Source organism: Dendrobates tinctorius, unplaced genomic scaffold (assembly GCF_039654945.1).
Source record: "Dendrobates tinctorius isolate UK_male_01 unplaced genomic scaffold, ASM3965494v1 ptg000345l, whole genome shotgun sequence".
Lineage (NCBI taxonomy): Eukaryota > Metazoa > Chordata > Amphibia > Anura > Dendrobatidae > Dendrobates > Dendrobates tinctorius.
Genome location: NW_027362011.1, coordinates 565,633 through 584,063, shown reverse-complemented (window position 1 = coordinate 584,063; position 18,431 = coordinate 565,633). Strand labels below are relative to the sequence as shown.

Genomic DNA, 18,431 nt, shown 5'->3' with positions numbered 1-18,431 from the left:
TAGGATAAATTCAAGGTGAGAATATTATATGGAAGTTTTACAGAATAAACCAAATACCAACAGAAAATAAATGACCCAAAACAAATATTTATCAGTAAAAATAACTCCTCTTTATTAGGTAAAGTGTAAAAGAATTGCTCCATTTTCCGATACCCGTCGCATCTCCATTTTTCTTGATCTTGGGTTGGGTGAAGGATTATTTTTTGTGGGCCGAGCTGACGTTTTTAATTATACCATTTTGGTGCAGGTACGATCTTCTTATCGCCTGTTATTGTATTTTAATGCAATAGTGTGGCGACCAAAAAAACTTAATTCTGGCTTTTTTTATGCTTTTTCTCATTACGCCGTTTAGTGATCGGGTTAATTCTTTTTTTATGTTGATAGACCGGGTGATTCTGAATGCAGCAATACCAAATATGTATATTTTTTTATTGTTTTATTTTAAATGGGGCAAAAGGGGGAATTTGAACTTTCACATTTTTTTTTACTTTTTTAATATTTTTAAAAACATTTTTTTTTTACTTTTGCCATTGTGAAGACATACAGCATTGTTCCTTAATTAACTAGACGACTATTATTTAGCAAACGAAGAATAATAGAATGTTATCTGTATGTTGGCTTTAAATTTAAGTGTTTAATTTCTAGTTGGTCAAGAAAACAGACTTGTTTGTGTATGCCGGTAATATTGACTTTTATTGTGCGCTTATCCTTGATCACTAGTGATGTTTGCTGATATGCTAATTATGCATTGTGTTATGGAGCCAGTTTGTTGACTTCTAAAGCAGAGAGGGAAAAACTATGCAAATAGTTTAAATAATCAAGTAATGCTACTTGTTCTCATCTCCATTCTTACCCTATATGTAAATACTGAATGAGGGACACTCATTAAGTGTACAAATAGGTTACAGGCCTCTGTAGAAAGAGACAGAGAGAAACAGCCAGAGAGATTCTGCCAAGACATCCATACATCCCAAAAGGACCAGAGACAGGGCCGCAGCCATTTACATCATGACTCCATTACGAGGGACACGGATCTATCATTCTATAGGAAATAACCTAGGGGTTTTCAGCCTCGGTTGGAAGAATACAGATCTGCTCCATTGACCATCGCTGAACCATGGATACGTTTGGAGAAGCAAGGTTGGGATCCTCGGATCAACTGGCCTTGCACCTTGTATGGACTCAATGGACTGTCATCTTCCTACACTTGTTGTTACCCCATCTCTGTGTGCGTGCCACAGGTGGAGTAGTTGACAGCTGACATGTGTCGGAAAAGATGTGGGCTCAGCGATGGAGCCCACATCAAAGGAAGGGAGTCCGACGTTGGCGTACATTTATGCCCAATGTCGGAAAGGGATTAAAGGGGATTGTTTTTACAGAGACTGAAGTGGTAATCAATCATGTATACATACAGATAATTACAAAAATACACAGCTTCTTATGGTAAATAGTATAGAGTTAAGACAAGAAAATATAATTTGTGTAAACCATGTGTAGATATAAAAATGCAGGCAAATGTCACATGTTGTAGCTCCACAAATATTTAAGAATGCTGTACTTAATTATTTGTACCAACTGTCCAACTGGGGGTCTGTATGTGGGAGAGACAGGGCAAAAACTTAGGACAAGGATGAATTCTCACAACTACACAATAAGAGAAAAAAGAATAGATCTACTTGTGGCAAAACATTTTTGTAGCCCTGATCACAGCACCATGGACATGAAATTACTTGTATGAAAAAGGTAACTTCAAATCTCAGAGAAACAGAAGTATCTGGGAGTATAAACTCATGACAGCCTTTGACACTCTCAAAGCAGGAATGAATATGTCGCATGGATTCATGTCTTTTTATATCAATTAAGGAATTTTCTCCTCTGACCCTGTGGGGGCATCACAACACAGAACCAGACCCCTATCAGGGGACAATAAAACTTTCACACTCCTAATCTATGAACTGTCCCAATATTTATGGCCACCACTGTTTATCCCTCTCCCATAATGATAGTTCTACTTCACATCATTTGTCTTACCTATTGCATTATGTCTGTGCTATGTGATTCTTCAGATTTTGTATTATTCTATCCCTGAAGATACCTGAGTAGTCTGGAAAGCTTGCAATGTGTTACCATATTTTAAGTTAGCCATTAACGCCTTTACCCCCAAGGGTGGTTTGCACGTTAATGCCTGGGCCAATTTTTACAATTCTGACCACTGTCCCTTTATGAGATAATAACTCTGGAACACTTCCATGGATCCTGGTGATTCTGACATTGTTTTCTCATGACATATTTTACTTCATGTTAGTGGTAAAATTTCTTTGACATGATTTGCGTTTATTTGTGAAAAAAATGGAAATTTGGTGGAAAATTTTGCAATTTTCCAATTTTGAATTTTTATGCCCTTTAATCACACAGATATGTCACACAAAAGACTTAATAACATTTCCCACATGTTTACTTTACATCAACACAATTTTGGAACCAACATTTTTTTGTTAGAAAGTTATAAGAGTTAGAAGTTGACCAGCGATTTCTCATTTCTACCACACCATTTTTTTTTAGGGACCACATCAAATTTGAAGTCACTTTGAGGGGTCTATATGATAGAAAATACCCAAAAGTGATACCATTTTGAAAACTGCACCCCTCAAGGTGCTGAAAACCACATGTCAGAAGTTTATTAACCCTTCTGGTGCTTCACAGGAATTTTTGGAATGTTTTAAAAAAAAATGAACATTTAACTTTTTTTCATAAAAACATTACTTCAGATCCAATTATTTTTTTCCCCAAGGGTAACAGGAGAATTTGGACTGCAAAAGTTATTGTGCAATGTGTCCTGAGTATGCTGATACCTGATATGTGGGGGTAAACCACTGTTTGGGCGCATGGTAGAGCTCGGAAGGGAAGGAGCGCCGTTTGACTTTTTCAACACAAAGTAGGCAAAAGAACACGGCACTCCAGAGAAAAAGGAAGGTTGTTCGGTGCTCAAGTATGGTTTCCAACCCATAAATATGTACAAAAATACTTAGCACTCAAAATATGAAGAAGCAGTATATTCTTTATTTAGCATCCAGACAAAAATAGACTCATATCGTATGAACGTTTTCGGTCCAACAACGGACCTTCATCAGAAAGGTTTTTTTGGTTTCTTTTGGTAGAAAACTGCAAAAGATACAGATAGGGTAATAGATATCCTTAGGTGGTAGCAAAGTCTATGCTGCTGGTATTATATAGAGGCTGGAGCACGAGTCTATCTGGTTGGAGTTAGACTAATGTGACTGGAGAAAGCAGGGCTACAGGAATGGGTTAACAGCGCTAGGAGTGCAGGCTCTGCAAACATACAGCGCTTATTGCCTGCAGGAGGAATTACACCTCTCAATGAATTCATCTAGGGTTTGCAGTGATCATATAGACATCATAGGTGTGTCACAGAATTTTATACCATTGGGCAGACATGCGGAGAGACTCGGGAGCGCTATTTGCCTATTCAAGAGAATGGGTCTGTGCACATGTCAGTGTGTTTCCACGGACCGTGTGTCCATGAGCAAAACACGCTGACGTCGATTTTTAATATCAGCGTGGGCCACATAACAGCCAGCATACGTGCACACATAAAACACATGGATGTCATTCATGTGACACGCATCGGCATCGGGGAAGAAGCGTTACAGTAAGCGCTGTTCCCCAGCTCCAGGTGCTGAACACGACTCTCATCATTCTCCCCTGCTTGTTCTGATCGCCGACACAGTATCAGTACCAGAAATATCAGGACATGTGAATGAGGTGTTATAGTGGGTTTTTACGTTTGGCAGCTGTCACACACTAAAGGACGCTTTTCATTGTAAAAATAGTTTTTGCATCACCACATTTTGAGAGCTATAATTTTTTGACATTTTTTGATCGCTTTTTCTTCTGATTTTTGGACGCAGAATGAACAAAAACCATCAATTCATGAATTTCTTTTGGGGGGGGGGCGTTTATACCGTTCCAGGTGTGGTAAAATTGATAAAGCAGTTTTATTCTTCGGGTCAGTACGATTACAGCAATACCTCATTTATATCATTTTTTATGTTTATACAATAAAAACTATTTTATATAAAAAATAATTATTTTTTCATCGCTTTTTTCTGAGAGCTGTAACTTTTTTATTTTTCCGCTGATGACACTGTATGGGGGCTTTTTTTTGTGGGACAAGATGACGTTTTCAGCGGTACCATGTTTATTTATTGATCACGTGTTTTTCCACTTTTTGCATGGCGGTATGAAGACAAAGCGTTTTTTGCCTTTGCTTTTATGGTGTTCACTAAAGGGGTTACCTAGTGGAACAGTTTTATAGGTTGGGTCGTTATGGATGTGGCAATACCTTATATGTGTACTTTTACTGTTTAGATTTTTTTTAATTCAAATATTTAATGTTAGAATAAATATTGACTTTTTTATTATTATTATTATTTTTTTTTTTTCTTTTCTATTTTTACAATTAGTTACATTTTTTTTTATTTCATTCTATCTTTTACACTTTGTCCCACTATGGGACAGTCATTTTTTGCAGGCTGATCGCTTCTATGGCAGGCAGATGAAGCAGCATCCCCATGCTATAGAACAGGGGTGGGGAATCTTCTTTCTTCCAATGGCCATTTGGATATTTATACCATCCTTCGGGGGCCGTACAAACTCCACCCACAAAGTACATCCTGACTCTGGCACTGGTTTCATGACTTAATCTTTCATTGTATGCCCTTCAATGTTCAGTAGTGAACACTGTGTGTGTGTCTAACAGAGCAAGAAGAAATTAATGAGCTTCTGGCAATCACAATACAGCTCCCTGCCCAAGAATGCAGTCCCTGAGAATCTGCTCGAGGGCCTGATAAAAGGTCATCGAGGGCCATAAATGGCCCTGGGGCCTGAGGTTCCCCACCCCTGCTATAGAAGCTGTCAGCACTGCACTCAGTGCCCTGACACTGAGTGACTTCCTGACTTGCACTGCGCATGACAAGGAAGTTTCTTCGCTCAGGTCGTGACAACATCAGGTTACCATGGCAGTGATCGCGACCTCGCATCACGTTGTGGGGTCTCTGATCCAAAGGCAGAGGGACTGTCAGCCCTCTGCCTGTTCCTGGAATGCTGTGATCATGTTCGATTGCAGTATTTTGGGGGATAAAATGGCGGGAGCGGTCTGTGACTGCTCCTGGCACTTAGTGCTGGGTGTCAGCTGTGAGAATCAGCTGACACCTGGCCGCGATCGGCCGCACACCACCCGTGTGCACCACCGATCGCCGAGACATACTATTCCATCAATGGTCAAATTGGCCCAGGGCACATGGACGGAATAGTACGCCTGATGTCAGAAAGGGGTTAAACACAATACCACCCCTCTTATTTATTGTATTACGCTGCATTTGAAACTAAATAATTACGGCATGATGAAAATCAGCTTAAAGTTTCATGGAGCAATGTCTACCTTTCCCTCTTACCCCCCCTTAGTTCATATGATCCCTATTTTTTGTGCTTCAGTTTTCCTTGGTTTTTCCTTTTCTCTAGGAGCCAAGTCATATGTGATGCCCCTATCACCGACTCTATTGTCTCTGCGCTGACTGTAGGACTTGTAGCTGTTTAACATTTAATAAAAATTCATTGGTTAAAAAAAAGCTGTCCGGTTGAGTTATGAAACGAGCCGTGTCCTCCTGATTCTCCCCTTCTGAATTCAGATCTGACAATGACAATTTTACTTGTCCCTTGTTTCTATGATATCTAAAAGTTTTCCTTTTACCGCTACATGTTATTGATACATAAAAGTTTCAGTACTCGGAAACATTAATTTTGCAAATATAAAGATGCGTGATATTTTGTTAGGCCAATTGTCTGATACTTCGAGGAACCTTAGCAGCAATTCCAATATCTAAAACATATCTAAACACTATTACGAATTATAAACAGTTACAAAAATTGCATTATAAAATTTGGTCCACTGTTGTGAACTCATTTTCTGGTTTACCTCTGGCTTCTGGTGAGGGTGGTGGAGCTGGCTGTGTTGACAGAGGAGTCGTGAGTTCTCCATCTGGGCTCCCTCTAGTGGTGACAGTAGGTAATGAAGCTGATCTAAATTGCAGAGACCTGCCACCTGAGGAGGAGGACTGTGAGTGGACATCAGGAGTCTCTAACTGGATTTAAGACAGCCGACTCCCTAATTTTGTGCTGGTGATTTTCCTGCCCTGAGGTTCTGGATTCCAGTTCTGTTCCTGCCTTCTCAAGCTAAGTGTGCTCTGCTATTTTTTCACATGAGATTTGGTCTGGTTTACTCAGTTTTTGTTGTCAGCCAGCCCCTGCTGGGGCTGTGCTGAATTTCCATTCTTATGTCTCTGTTTATGCCAGTTTGTTTTTTGTCCCAGATCAGATTGGTCTCTTTTTGCTCTGTCTTCAGAATATACCAGAGTGCTGATAAAGGGAATTGAAGTCTAGCGACTTCAGGGTTTTTGTTATCAGAAAGTGTTGGACATTTTTTGGCAGGGTTTTGTGCGTGATTGCAGACAGCATCTTTCCTTTCCTGTCCTTTCTAGTTAGTGTGGGCCCCATCGTTTGCTCAGCCTATTTTTCTATCTGAGTTTGTGTTTTCATCTTGTCTCACCGACAATACATGTTTGGGGGCTGTCTATTGCTTTGGGGTCTGCTCTGGGGCAGTTTAGATTTCCCTTTTATTGCTTTAGGCTTATTTAGTTCTCCGGCTGTGACAAGACGCCTAGGATCATCGTAGGTACGCTCCGCGGCTACCGCTAGTTGTGTGGATAGGATCAGGGGTCTGCAATCCGCTTAGTTACCAACCTCTCTAGTTTTCTGTGGCTTAGCTTGTTTTTGTTTTTCCTCCTCGGTGACTCATTCATAACAGTCCTCATTCAGTGACAACTCTTTTTGCTTGTCTCTTGTACTCCTGCACCAGGTCATCTCTTACAATTGTCCAACGTTAATCTACAAGCATTGATGGATTCCATTGTCCTTGATCTCTTGTTTCCATAGGTGCAATATCTTGGTGAAATCTCTCACCGTGCTCATCGCTCACTACTTCGCAGTTTGGTTGAAAAATGTCTTGATGCGAATGTAAGAAATGAATCTTTAAGGACATGTACAGCCAAGATCCTGACACAGTGCCGAAAATAAGTATTTGATACGCTGCCGATTTTGCAAGTTTTCCCTCCTACAAAGAATGGAGAAGTCAGTAATATTTATCACAGGTACACTTCAACGGTGACAGAAAATCTAAAAATAAAAAAATCAGAAAATCACATTGTATGATTTTAAAATAATGAAATTGCATGTTATTGCATGAAATAAGTGTATGATCACCGACCAACCACCAAGAATTCAGACTCTCATAGACCTTTTAGTTTTTCTTTAAAAAGCCCTTCTACTCTGCTTTCACCTGTATAATTGCAACCGGTTTGAACTTGTTACCTGTATAAAAGTGTCATGTCCGCCATGTTTGTCATGTCTGCCATGTCTGTTTTGTCTCAAGAACTCCTGGAGTGATGTGCATGTGCATATCTTGTCTGCTGTCCGGCATGTTTGCTAGAGCAGTGTGCACACTCACCTCATGTCTGAGCTGCAGGATGCCTGCGTTTCTGCTCTGCCTTCTGTGATCTTCTCGTCTTGTCTAGAGTCCCTGATCATGTGTCCCTGCCTGGATCCTGCACTGTCTGGTTCTGCAATCATCTCGTCATGTCTGGAACGCTGATCATGTGACGTTTCCTAAAGATCCTGCACTGTCTGGTTCGGTAATCATCTCGTCATGTCTGGAACTCTAATCATGTGACCTGTCTAGGTTTCAGCACTGATTCTGCAGTCATCTCGTCATGTCTGGATCTCCGATCATGTGACTACGCTCTGTTATCCTGTGGATCTGAACCCGGAAGTGCTCTCCTGGTCCTGACCTGGAAGAGGAGGTGCTATGCCCTATATCAGGCCGCCCCTTCCTATGCTCTGGGCCTGAGTATTGTGTGGTGTCCCTGCATGGCTGCTTGGTCTGTGGGGCGCTCCCTCTATTCTATGCCCTTGCACTCTGCTCTGTCGTGCATCTCTGCACACGCTCCGTGCTCGTATTCCGTCTCTTGTCTAGTGTTTGTCTCTCGTGCCATGTTCTGTCCCTGCTCTGCTTTGCCTTGTAGTCCTTGTTTGCTCTGCTTCTGTTCCGCGTTTCTGTCCTCGTGTCATGTCTCGCTCTGCTTTGTGGCTTCAGGTACCCTGCCTCAGTCTCTGTCCCTGGCGTGCCTCTCTGCACGCGCAGGACTCTGCCTCGCCTGTCCCTGGCGTGCCTCTCTGCACGAGTAGGACTCTGCCTCGCCTGTCCCTGGCGTGCCTCTCTGCACGCGCAGGACTCTGCCTCGCCTGTATACCTTGTCTAGTCCCAAGGCCCTGCCTTGGCCCGGATCTGGGCTTCGGCCTACGCTCCGCTGCTAGACTGTCCCTGTCCCTGGCATGCTCTTTGCATGCGCAGGTCTCTGCCTTGTTCTTTGTATTGTCCCTGATGTTTTGTGCGCCCTTGCACTTTTCGCACTAGGCTTTGCCGTACTGTCTGTACGTGTCTCTGTCCTGTGTCTTTGCCTAGCCCTGCCTTGTGGCTCCGTGCCTCCTTGCACGTGACTGGTCGTCTGTGCCTGCCTGGTGTGCCTCAGCCGTGCCGCCTCTAGCCGTGCTCTCCAGTGTGCCTCAGCCGTGCCCCGTCCAGTGCTATAGTGATCTGGCTGCGTGGCCCCGCGGCGGTGCCGCCTCTAGTCGTGCCCGCCTGCAACTGCCATCGTCAGTACCACCTGCCGGCGCTCCCAGCCGTGGTCTCCGTGCTCCCTTGCACTCACGCTGGTTCTCGCACTGTGTCTTTTCGTGCTACTCTTGCACAACACTTTGTTAACTTTGCTCTGCTCTGATTCCTGTCTTGCCTGGTCCTTGAACCCTGTTCCTGGCGTGCCTCTCTGCACGCGCAGGACTCTGCCTCGCCTGACCCTGGCGTGCCCTTTGCACGCTCAGGACTCTGTCTCGTACCTTGTGCCTTGGAGTGTCTCTACACACGCACTCTGTCTCGTACCTTGTGCCTTGGCGTGTCTCTACACACGCACTCTGTCTCTTGCCTTGGCGTGTCTCCACACACGCACCCTGTCTTGTTTTGTGAACCCTGGCGTGTCCCCTACACACGCACCTAGCCTTGAACCCTGGAGTGTCCCCTACACACGCACCTTGCTTTGCACCTAGCCTTGAACCCTGGCGTGTCCCCTACACACGCACCTAGCCTCGGACCTCGGCGTGTTCCGTAACACGCACCATGCCTGGATACCTGTCGTGCCTCCTTGCCTGAAACCTGGTTTGCCTGCCGGATCTCCGGAACCTGCCGATCGCTGCCAGAGATCATGAGCTGGATGACTGCGGCCTGATGTCCGGAGCTGATGTCCGCAGCCTGATGCCTTGATGATGTCGATCGTTGCCAGCAGTCCGGAGTCCGATGCCATCGTGCCGTTACCTGTACCTAGGCGTGCCACCTGGCACATACCATGCTATGGACCTTGGCGTCCCCACGCGCGCACCTTGCACGTTTTGCTTGTTTACACTGTATGTGATCCTGAGTTATCCTAATGAAGTTACCTTGCACCTACGTCTTGTCTCGTCTTGCTTCCTGCTCGTCCTTGTCGTCAGACACTCGTCTAGTGTCCCCTGAGCCGGCCGTCTGGTCCCAGCAGTCGTGGTGGCTCACCCCCTTGGTCTTGCCCCTGACCCTCCCTGTATAGGGGGTGGATTCTCACAAGGTAAGCTCGCCCTCGGTGGGTGGGTGCCATGACCCAGAGGGTCCACTCAAAAAATGGGCTCAGCAGGAGCTGAGTCCGTCACAAAAAGACACCTTTCCAGATAATCAGTCACACGCCAACCTCTCCACCATGGCCAAGACCAAAGAGCTGTCTAAGGACACCAGGGACAAAATTGTAGACCTGTACAAGGCTGGGGTGGGCTGCAGCACAAAAGGCAAGCAGCTTGATGAGAAAGCAACAATTGTTGACAAAATTATTAGAAAATGGAAGAAACACAAGTTAACTGTCAGTCTTCTTCGGTCTGGGGCTACATGCAAGATCTCGTCTCGTGGGGTAAGGAAAATTCTGAGAAAGGTCAGAAATCAACCCAGAACTACATGGTAAGACTTGGTCAATGACCTGAAGAGAGCTGGGATCACAGGACCGGGCCTGCTCAGGAAGTGTGCATAGCTAATCAGCTACCTAGTGTTCACTGGTGGATACAGACTGACCTGCAGGTAGCCGCCAGGTACCACTCCTGGGCAGAACCCAGTATTGCAGCTGCAGACCCCAGAGGTCAGGTTCACTGACACTCAATAGGGATACGTCTCTGTTCAGACTAGTAAGTTCTGGTACCTCTACAGAATGGTTACTGACACTGATTAGGGCAAGGTTAAGACACTCTGGTCTATGATACTGGAACAGGGTTTGGTCGAACACAGACCAGATGACAATGTTCAGGCACTGGCCACTCATGGACAAGCTTCAAGCACTGGCCGCTCCGGGAATGAGATTCAGGCCATGGCCTTTCTGGATCCAGGGGACTACGGATACAGGACGTGCTACACCAGAATGAGTTTCAGACACTGGCTGCTCTGGGACCAGGGGATGACGGATTCAGGACTGGCCACACTGGGGCAAGAAATACAGGTTTAGGACACTAGCCAAACCAGGACCAGGGGACTTCATAACTCACTAGTAGTACACCTTACTGACTAATGATTCTACACGTTGCATGGCGAATCCCTAAGGGAGAGGGAGTCTTTTATATAGGATGACTCCCAGTAATTAGCTGGAAGCCATCTTCCAGGTGTAGTAATTATACTAAACATCTCTGAGCAACAAGCTAAGAGTATTTAGTATATACTTGCTCTGCCCCTTTAAGAATGGGTGAGTGCGCGCATGTGTGTACTAGGTGCATCGCTTGGAGCTGCGGGGCTCACACAACCAGGAAGCAGGAGAACGCTGAGGATTGTGCCGAGGGTCTGAGGCAGTAAGCTGGCGTCCCACCATGCAGGGGTGCCGGTAATAGAGCTACAAGCACACTATGCCATCATGGATTAATATCTTCCAGGGCCGCAAGGTCCTGCTACTCACACCAGCATATGTCAAGGCCCATTAGAAGTTTGCCAATAGCCATCTGGATGTTAGGAATCTGGTTTCTACCATGCCTATGCAGGAATCCAGATTCTCACATTTATCTCCAGAGGCTAAGTCCTTTGTGCCATCTTCTGAGCATGCTCACGAGACGAGCTCCCACTGGAGTTCAGGAGTCAGGTGCTCAGGTCCTGCTCCGGATCCTTTTGGCTCCTTTTGGAGACCTGGAGATTTCTGGCAGGTCCCGTATGCTATAAAAAGTGCGCATGGCCGTTCCGCCATGCGCTAGTATTTTCATACGGCTGCTGTATGTATGGTGATGGATGCTTGGACTGGTGACTGACTTATTAAGAACCCCTTCCCTCTGATAATACGTCTGTGTGAGTGTTTGGGCATCAGCCAGTATTAGCGCCAGCGCGCTCAAGCTTCATCTTTGCCAGCAGCTAGCGTTTCCTGCATCGCGCTTGCAGCATAGCGGTGCTTTCTCTGTGGCTCAGTTCACGCCGCGCTGCGGTTGCAACCTGTCGGGCGTTGGCAGTTGTGATGTTCCACATCCTATTTTTACGGTAGGTCTAGAAGGAGTAGTCCTGGTGCTTAAGGCTACTCCTGTGACCTTTAATACCGTATCTGCATCGCTGGAAGTCTGTGACCCTGTACAGACTCAGCGTTATTTATGCTTTTGTTTGCAGCTCTGTGCATATAACAGAGTCTGCTTCAGTGCACTGGGTGCAGCTAAAACCCTGTGCACATTACTGCCTTAGGGCTCTGCCTCTTTTAGCAGCGGTTATTCCATCCACCCCACAGTGGACCCCGAGTGGCGAAGGCACTTTATTTATTTTTTATTTAGTGTCTTCCTTCACTCATAACACTGGATGATCCCGAGGAGGCAAGGGAGAATGTCACTTGGTCAGATAACACCAACATAGAACTTTTTGCTATCATCACCACCTGCCATGTTTGGAGGAAGAAGAAGGATGAGTGCTAATCCAAGAACACCGTCCCAACCATGAAGCACGGTGGGGGGGAAACATCATACTTTAGGGGTGTATTTCTGCAAAACAGACAAGATGACTTCACCGTATTTAAGGGAGGATGGATGGGTCAAGGATCGCAAGATTTTAGCCAAAAACCTCCTTCCCTCAGTTGGAACATAGAAAATGGGTCGTGACCTCTGTAATTACAAACAAAGGTGTCTGCACCAAATATTAAAACAGTTATCCACTACCCTAATTCGTTTAATTTTGTATTCATTAATCTTACCATTATGTGCCAGTAATGGATCCATACTCTTATTATAGTAATATATACCTTTATAAGGCAGATAGCATCACTTGGTGTCTGCCAGATGCAGCTCTGATGTTTATCAATCACTTCTTGTCCCCCGGCGTACTGCGCTCTAATACTACAAGCTCCGCTATGCGTTGCAGTGGCCTGTGAGCCAGCACTTAGCACGCCTTCTCCATTTTCCACACAAACTCCTCCCTGCCTCCTCACCATCACTATATATATACACACACACTGTATATATGTATACATAGACATATGCATACACATTTCCTATTCTTTGGCATGTTTGTCACACTTACATGTATCAGATCACCAAACAAATGTAAATATTAGCCAAAGATAACACAAAATGCAGTTTTTTAATGAAGATCTTTATTATATAGGGAAAAAGAAATCCAAACCTTCAGGGCCCTGTGTGAAAAAGTGATTGCCCCTAAACCTTATAACTGGTTGGGCCACTCTTAGCAGCAACAACTGCAATCAAGCGCTTGCAATAACTGGCAGTGAGTTTCTGGAGGAATTTTGGCCACTCATCTTAGTAGAATTTCCAAGCATGGACCGCCTTGTTAAGGTAATGACACAACAGCCTCTCAATTGCATAGCTCCCAACCATCCCAGATTCAGCTGGACTGTCATGTCCCGTCTCAGCTGTTCTCCCAACCTCTATATTCCTCTCTCTGACATTTTCATTGCTCCTGTAGCTCCTCCTGCTTGGAGGGATTAGCCGCTTCTCTCTGCTAAGTGCATAAATTAGATTATAGATTCACTTCCTCTCCCTTCAGTGATTGGTCTCCCCAGGAGTATGAGCTTCCATCTCGGTCTCCACAGGCTGCTGCTTTACCAGTGAGCCACAACTCACAATGCTGGAGATGGGAGAATTTGGTCATATTGCCAGCAGTGAACTCAGAAGCAGAGTATACATATCCATAGCAATACATTGTGTATAAGAATGCTTTTTATGGTGCCTGTATACTGAGGGGAAGAAAAATATATTTTTTTGTTCCTATAAAAGTATTAAAAATAATAAGCAATTACAAAAATGTATTTTTTTATGTTACACTCCCAGATCCCAAACCCACAGCCTCAACATTACTGACAGGCACTGTAAGCTGCTGAGCCACAAGCTCTGGTGAAGTGACTGCAGGATTGTGTGCACTTGATCTATATTCCAGGCTCTGACTACAGGCAGATTATTCAGATAGAAATACACTGCTGTGTACAATGGATGTTTCTGTATTCTAGAGGAGAATAAGAGATTTTTTCATCCTATAATATTACTAATAATAATGTCCCTCCCCTTTCGCCCCATTCAAAATAAAACAATAGAAAACCAAACATACACAAATTTGTTATCGCCGCGTTCAGAATCGCCTGAATTTTGGATTTTTTGTCACCACTTAAATAAAAAAGAACTGAGACCTGTTTGGTATCTATGACCTTGTAATGAGTTGGAGAATCATAATGGCAGGGCAGTCTTAGCAATTGGTGAATATGGTAAAAAGAAAATCCCCAAAAAGTTGTGGAGTTGCACTTTTTTTGCAATTTCATCGCCCTTGGAATTTTTTCCCATTTTTGAGTACACGATATGGTGAAACCAATGATGTCGTTCGAAAGCACAACTTGTCCCGCAACAAACAAGCCCTAACATGGCCATACTGACGGAGACATAAAGAAGTTATGGCTGTGGGAAGAAGGGGAGCGAAAAACAGAAACGCAAAAACGAAAAAGGGCAAGGTCTCTAAGGGGTTAACAAACCCCTATTTTTCCTTCCCCATTCTCCTCCTTAACCCTTTCTCCCCTTTCTCCCGCCTCTCTCTTTCATGACTTTACATTTCTCTTTTTGCTGTTGTTTGGTTCTTCTCTGTATTACTGGGTATTTATAATCTGTCTCCCTTTTTCTTTACCCCATTTATGTAAATAAATCCTTAATAAAAACTACTTTACCATAAAAGGCGCCCGCTGGGCGCCCAAGGCACGTGGCTGATCTGTGCCGATTTGGGGCTTTTCTCTCTCTAATAAAATCGCAGGTAAAAAACTTCAGAAACTTTATTAAGTGCAGAATCAAAGCTTTTCTGTCCTCTAAAAAGCGCAATAAAAACGCGGCTTCACCTCTGCACCAAGAATGCATCAAATAAGGGGGAGAAGATCATTATTGTAGATGGTGCGGATCCTGCAGAAAACAAAAAACACCGTATTTCTGCAATGTGTGAACACGGCCTTACAGACACAAATAAGCCGGGTGTCGTATAGTGACGCTACATAAAGATGAGAACATTCTGGAGGCTCCGACTGTGAATGATGGCACAAAAAATAATCCCCAGGTCCCACGCACGCTGGACCAGAGAGCCATGAATCCACCTGCTCATCTGTAGTCCCAACTGTCCCGGATACAGCGGTCAGTCCCAGATTTGGGTCTACGCCCTGCAGTCTCAGGCGTCTGCTGAATATCCCTCACTACCAGCGTCCCTCTGACAACTCCTCCTGCCGGGGGAGAAAGCAGTGGTAAATGGCCGTGGATTAGGGTGAGGCCAAAGTTTGCTGCTATGTGCGCCGCATGCTCTGTGCCTCTATCTGTGCTTCAAAAGTTGTGAGGTGTGTACAGTTACTTGGTGTAACATTGGTGGATGTGGACCCACTGCACCATCGGCCAGGCTTACTCTAGAGAGGTGTAACTGGGTGTCCACCAGGACTTCACTAGAGCTACTGGTGGACAGGATAGGCCGGACAGCCGGTAGACACCAGGAACTACTCCAGGGTAGTCCCCAAGACTACCTCAGCTGATTGGTGGGTCAGAGACACAAGTGTGCGGAACAACAGGCAAAGTGAACTGCCTAGGAACCAACATCCAGCAGAAAGCGGATGGTGGAACTGCCTAATATAGGACCTGCCGGCACAGGATAGGCTGGGGAACCTAATCTGTGAAGGACACAGCAGGGTTACATTCCTGCAGAGACTGGCCAATCCCCCCAAGACTAAATGTAAGCAACATGCTGAGAAGCTGCAGTGACCATAGTGAGTAGGGAGGTGCTGAGCGGGCATGTGAGGCACCACCATAACACCTGGTTAGGAGCCCACTCAGATGTTTCCCCACCTGAGCTGAACCCCGTACACACGTGGCTCTGTACACCTCATACACATGCGGCTCCGCTCCGTACACCTCGTACACACGCGGCTCCGCTACGTACACCTCATACACATGCGGCTCCGCTCCGTACACCTCGTACACACGCGGCTCCGCTACGTACACCTCGTACACACGCGGCTCCGCTCCGTACACCTCGCACACACGCGGCTCCGCTCTGTACACCTCGCACACACGCGGCTCCGCTCCGTACACCTCGTACACACACTGCTCCGCTCCGTACACCTCGCACACACACGGCTCCGCTCTGTACACCTCGCACACACGCGGCTCCGCTCCGTACACCTCGTACACACACGGCTCCCAACCGTCTCGATTCCCGCCGGGAAGTCCCATTTTTGACACCCACCTCCCGCGTCCCGCCAGGGATGCTATTTTTTCCCCCATCCAGCACCATGACAACCAGCACAGCAGAGTCCTGCACACACTGAGGCCCCTGATCATGTGACCCCCTGACTCCTCCCCTTTGTGACCTCATCACAGGTCCTGTGCACAGAGCAGCCATATATGTGGAGTGCGGCTCTGCAGGTTAGTGATGGGCAGTCCGGCTCTTCTGGCTCCTTTCCCCACTTTTCTCCCTCCTATCCCTTCACTAAAAAGCCTGGGCCTCATTATACAGCTGTACAGGGGTCTAGTGAAGGCTTTTTAGCCCTTTCCTCAGACTGTAGCTCCTGGGAACAGGCCCTCACTCCTGTCCCTTCACTATAAAGCCTGGGCCTCATTATACAGCTGTACAGGGGTCTAGTGAAGGCTTTTTAGCCCTTTCCTAAGACTGTAGCTCCTGGGAACAGGCCCTCAGTCCTGTCCCTTCACTATAAAGCCTGGACCTCATTATACAGCTGTACAGGGGTCTAGTGAAGGCTTTTTAGCCCTTTCCTAAGACTGTAGCTCCTGGGAACAGGCCCTCAGTCCTGTCCCTTCACTATAAAGCCTGGACCTCATTATACAGCTGTACAGGGGTCTAGTGAAGGCTTTTTAGCCCTTTCCTCAGACTGTAGCTCCAGGGAACAGACCCTCACTCCTGTCCCTTCACTATAAAGCCTGGGCCTCATTATACAGCTGTACAGGGGTCTAGTGAAGGCTTTTTAGCTCTTTCCTCAGACTGTAGCTCCTGGGTACAGGCCCTCACTCCTGTCCCTTCACTATAAAGCCTGGGCCTCATTATACAGCTGTACAGGGGTCTAGTGAAGGCTTTTTAGCTCTTTCCTCAGACTGTAGCTCCTGGGCACAGGCCCTCATTCCTGTCCCTTCACTATAAAGCCTGGGCCTCATTATACACCTGTACAGGGGTCTAGTGAAGGCTTTTTAGCCCTTTCCTCAGACTGTATCTCCTGGGAACAGGCCCTCACTCCTGTCCCTTCACTATAAAGCCTGGGCCTCATTATACAGCTGTACAGGGGTCTAGTGAAGGCTTTTTAGCCCTTTCCTCAGACTGTAGCTCCTGGGAACAGGCCCTCACTCCTGTCCCTTCACTATAAAGCCTGGTCCTCATTATACAGCTGTACAGGGGTCTAGTGAAGGCTTTTTAGCTCTTTCCTCAGACTGTAGCTCCTGGGCACAGGCCCTCATTCCTGTCCCTTCACTATAAAGCCTGGGCCTCATTATACACCTGTACAGGGGTCTAGTGAAGGCTTTTTAGCCCTTTCCTCAGACTGTATCTCCTGGGAACAGACCCTCACTCCTGTCCCTTCACTATAAAGCCTGGGCCTCATTATACAGCTGTACAGGGGTCTAGTGAAGGCTTTTTAGCCCTTTCCTCAGACTGTAGCTCCTGGGAACAGGCCCTCACTCCTGTCCCTTCACTATAAAGCCTGGTCCTCATTATACAGCTGTACAGGGGTCTAGTGAAGGCTTTTTAGCCCTTTCCTCAGACTGTAGCTCCTGGGAACAGGTCCTCACTCCTGTCCCTTCACTATAAAGCCTGGGCCTCATTTTACAGCTGTACAGGGGTCTAGTGAAGGCTTTTTAGCCCTTTCCTCAGACTGTAGTTCCTGGGAACAAGCCCTCTCTCCGGTCCCTTCACTATAAAGCCTGGGCCTCATTATACACCTGTACAGGGGTCTAGTGAAGGCTTTTTAGCCCTTTCCTCAGACTGTATCTCCTGGGAACAGGCCCTCACTCCTGTCCCTTCACTATAAAGCCTGGGCCTCATTATACAGCTGTACAGGGGTCTAGTGAAGGCTTTTTAGCCCTTTCCTCAGACTGTAGCTCCTGGGAACAGGCCCTCACTCCTGGCCCTTCACTATAAAGCCTGGTCCTCATTATACAGCTGTACAGGGGTCTAGTGAAGGCTTTTTAGCCCTTTCCTCAGACTGTAGCTCCTGGGAACAGGCCCTCACTCCTGTCCCTTCACTATAAAGCCTGGGCCTCATTACACAGCTGTACAGGGGTCTAGTGAAGGCTTTTTAGCCCTTTCCTCAGACTGTAGCTAATGGGCACAGGCCCTCACTCCTGTCCCTTCACTATAAAGCCTGGTCCTCATTATACAGCTGTACAGGGGTCTAGTGAAGGCTTTTTAGCCCTTTCCTCAGACTGTAGCTCCTGGGAACAGGCCCTCACTCCTGTCCCTTCACTATAAAGCCTGGGCCTCATTATACAGCTGTACAGGGGTCTAGTGAAGGCTTTTTAGCCCTTTCCTCAGACTGTAGCTCCTGGGAACAGGCCCTCACTCCTGTCCCTTCACTATAAAGCCTGGGCCTCATTATACAGCTGTACAGGGGTCTAGTGAAGGCTTTTTAGCTCTTTCCTCAGACTGTAGCTCCTGGGAACAGGCCCTCACTCCTGTCCCTTCACTATAAAGCCTGGGCCTCATTATACAGCTGTACAGGGGTCTAGTGAAGGCTTTTTAGCTCTTTCCTCAGACT

At 46.1% G+C, this 18,431-nt stretch overlaps 1 protein-coding gene and 1 pseudogene across 1 annotated transcript in view; one reads left to right on the top strand and one right to left on the bottom strand.

The window, feature by feature from the left end:
- LOC141074976 (uncharacterized) overlaps positions 1–18,431 on the bottom strand; it is a 268,806-nt pseudogene that overhangs the window by 30,996 nt on the left and 219,379 nt on the right.
- The window catches only part of LOC141074971 (uncharacterized), a 51,094-nt gene continuing 45,641 nt past the window's right edge, over positions 12,979–18,431 (top strand). The window contains exons 1-2 of the mRNA XM_073562301.1: positions 12,979–12,996; positions 13,224–13,339. Coding sequence (XP_073418402.1) covers positions 12,979–12,996; positions 13,224–13,339 — 134 coding nt within the window. The remainder of the gene's footprint in view (positions 12,997–13,223; positions 13,340–18,431) is intronic.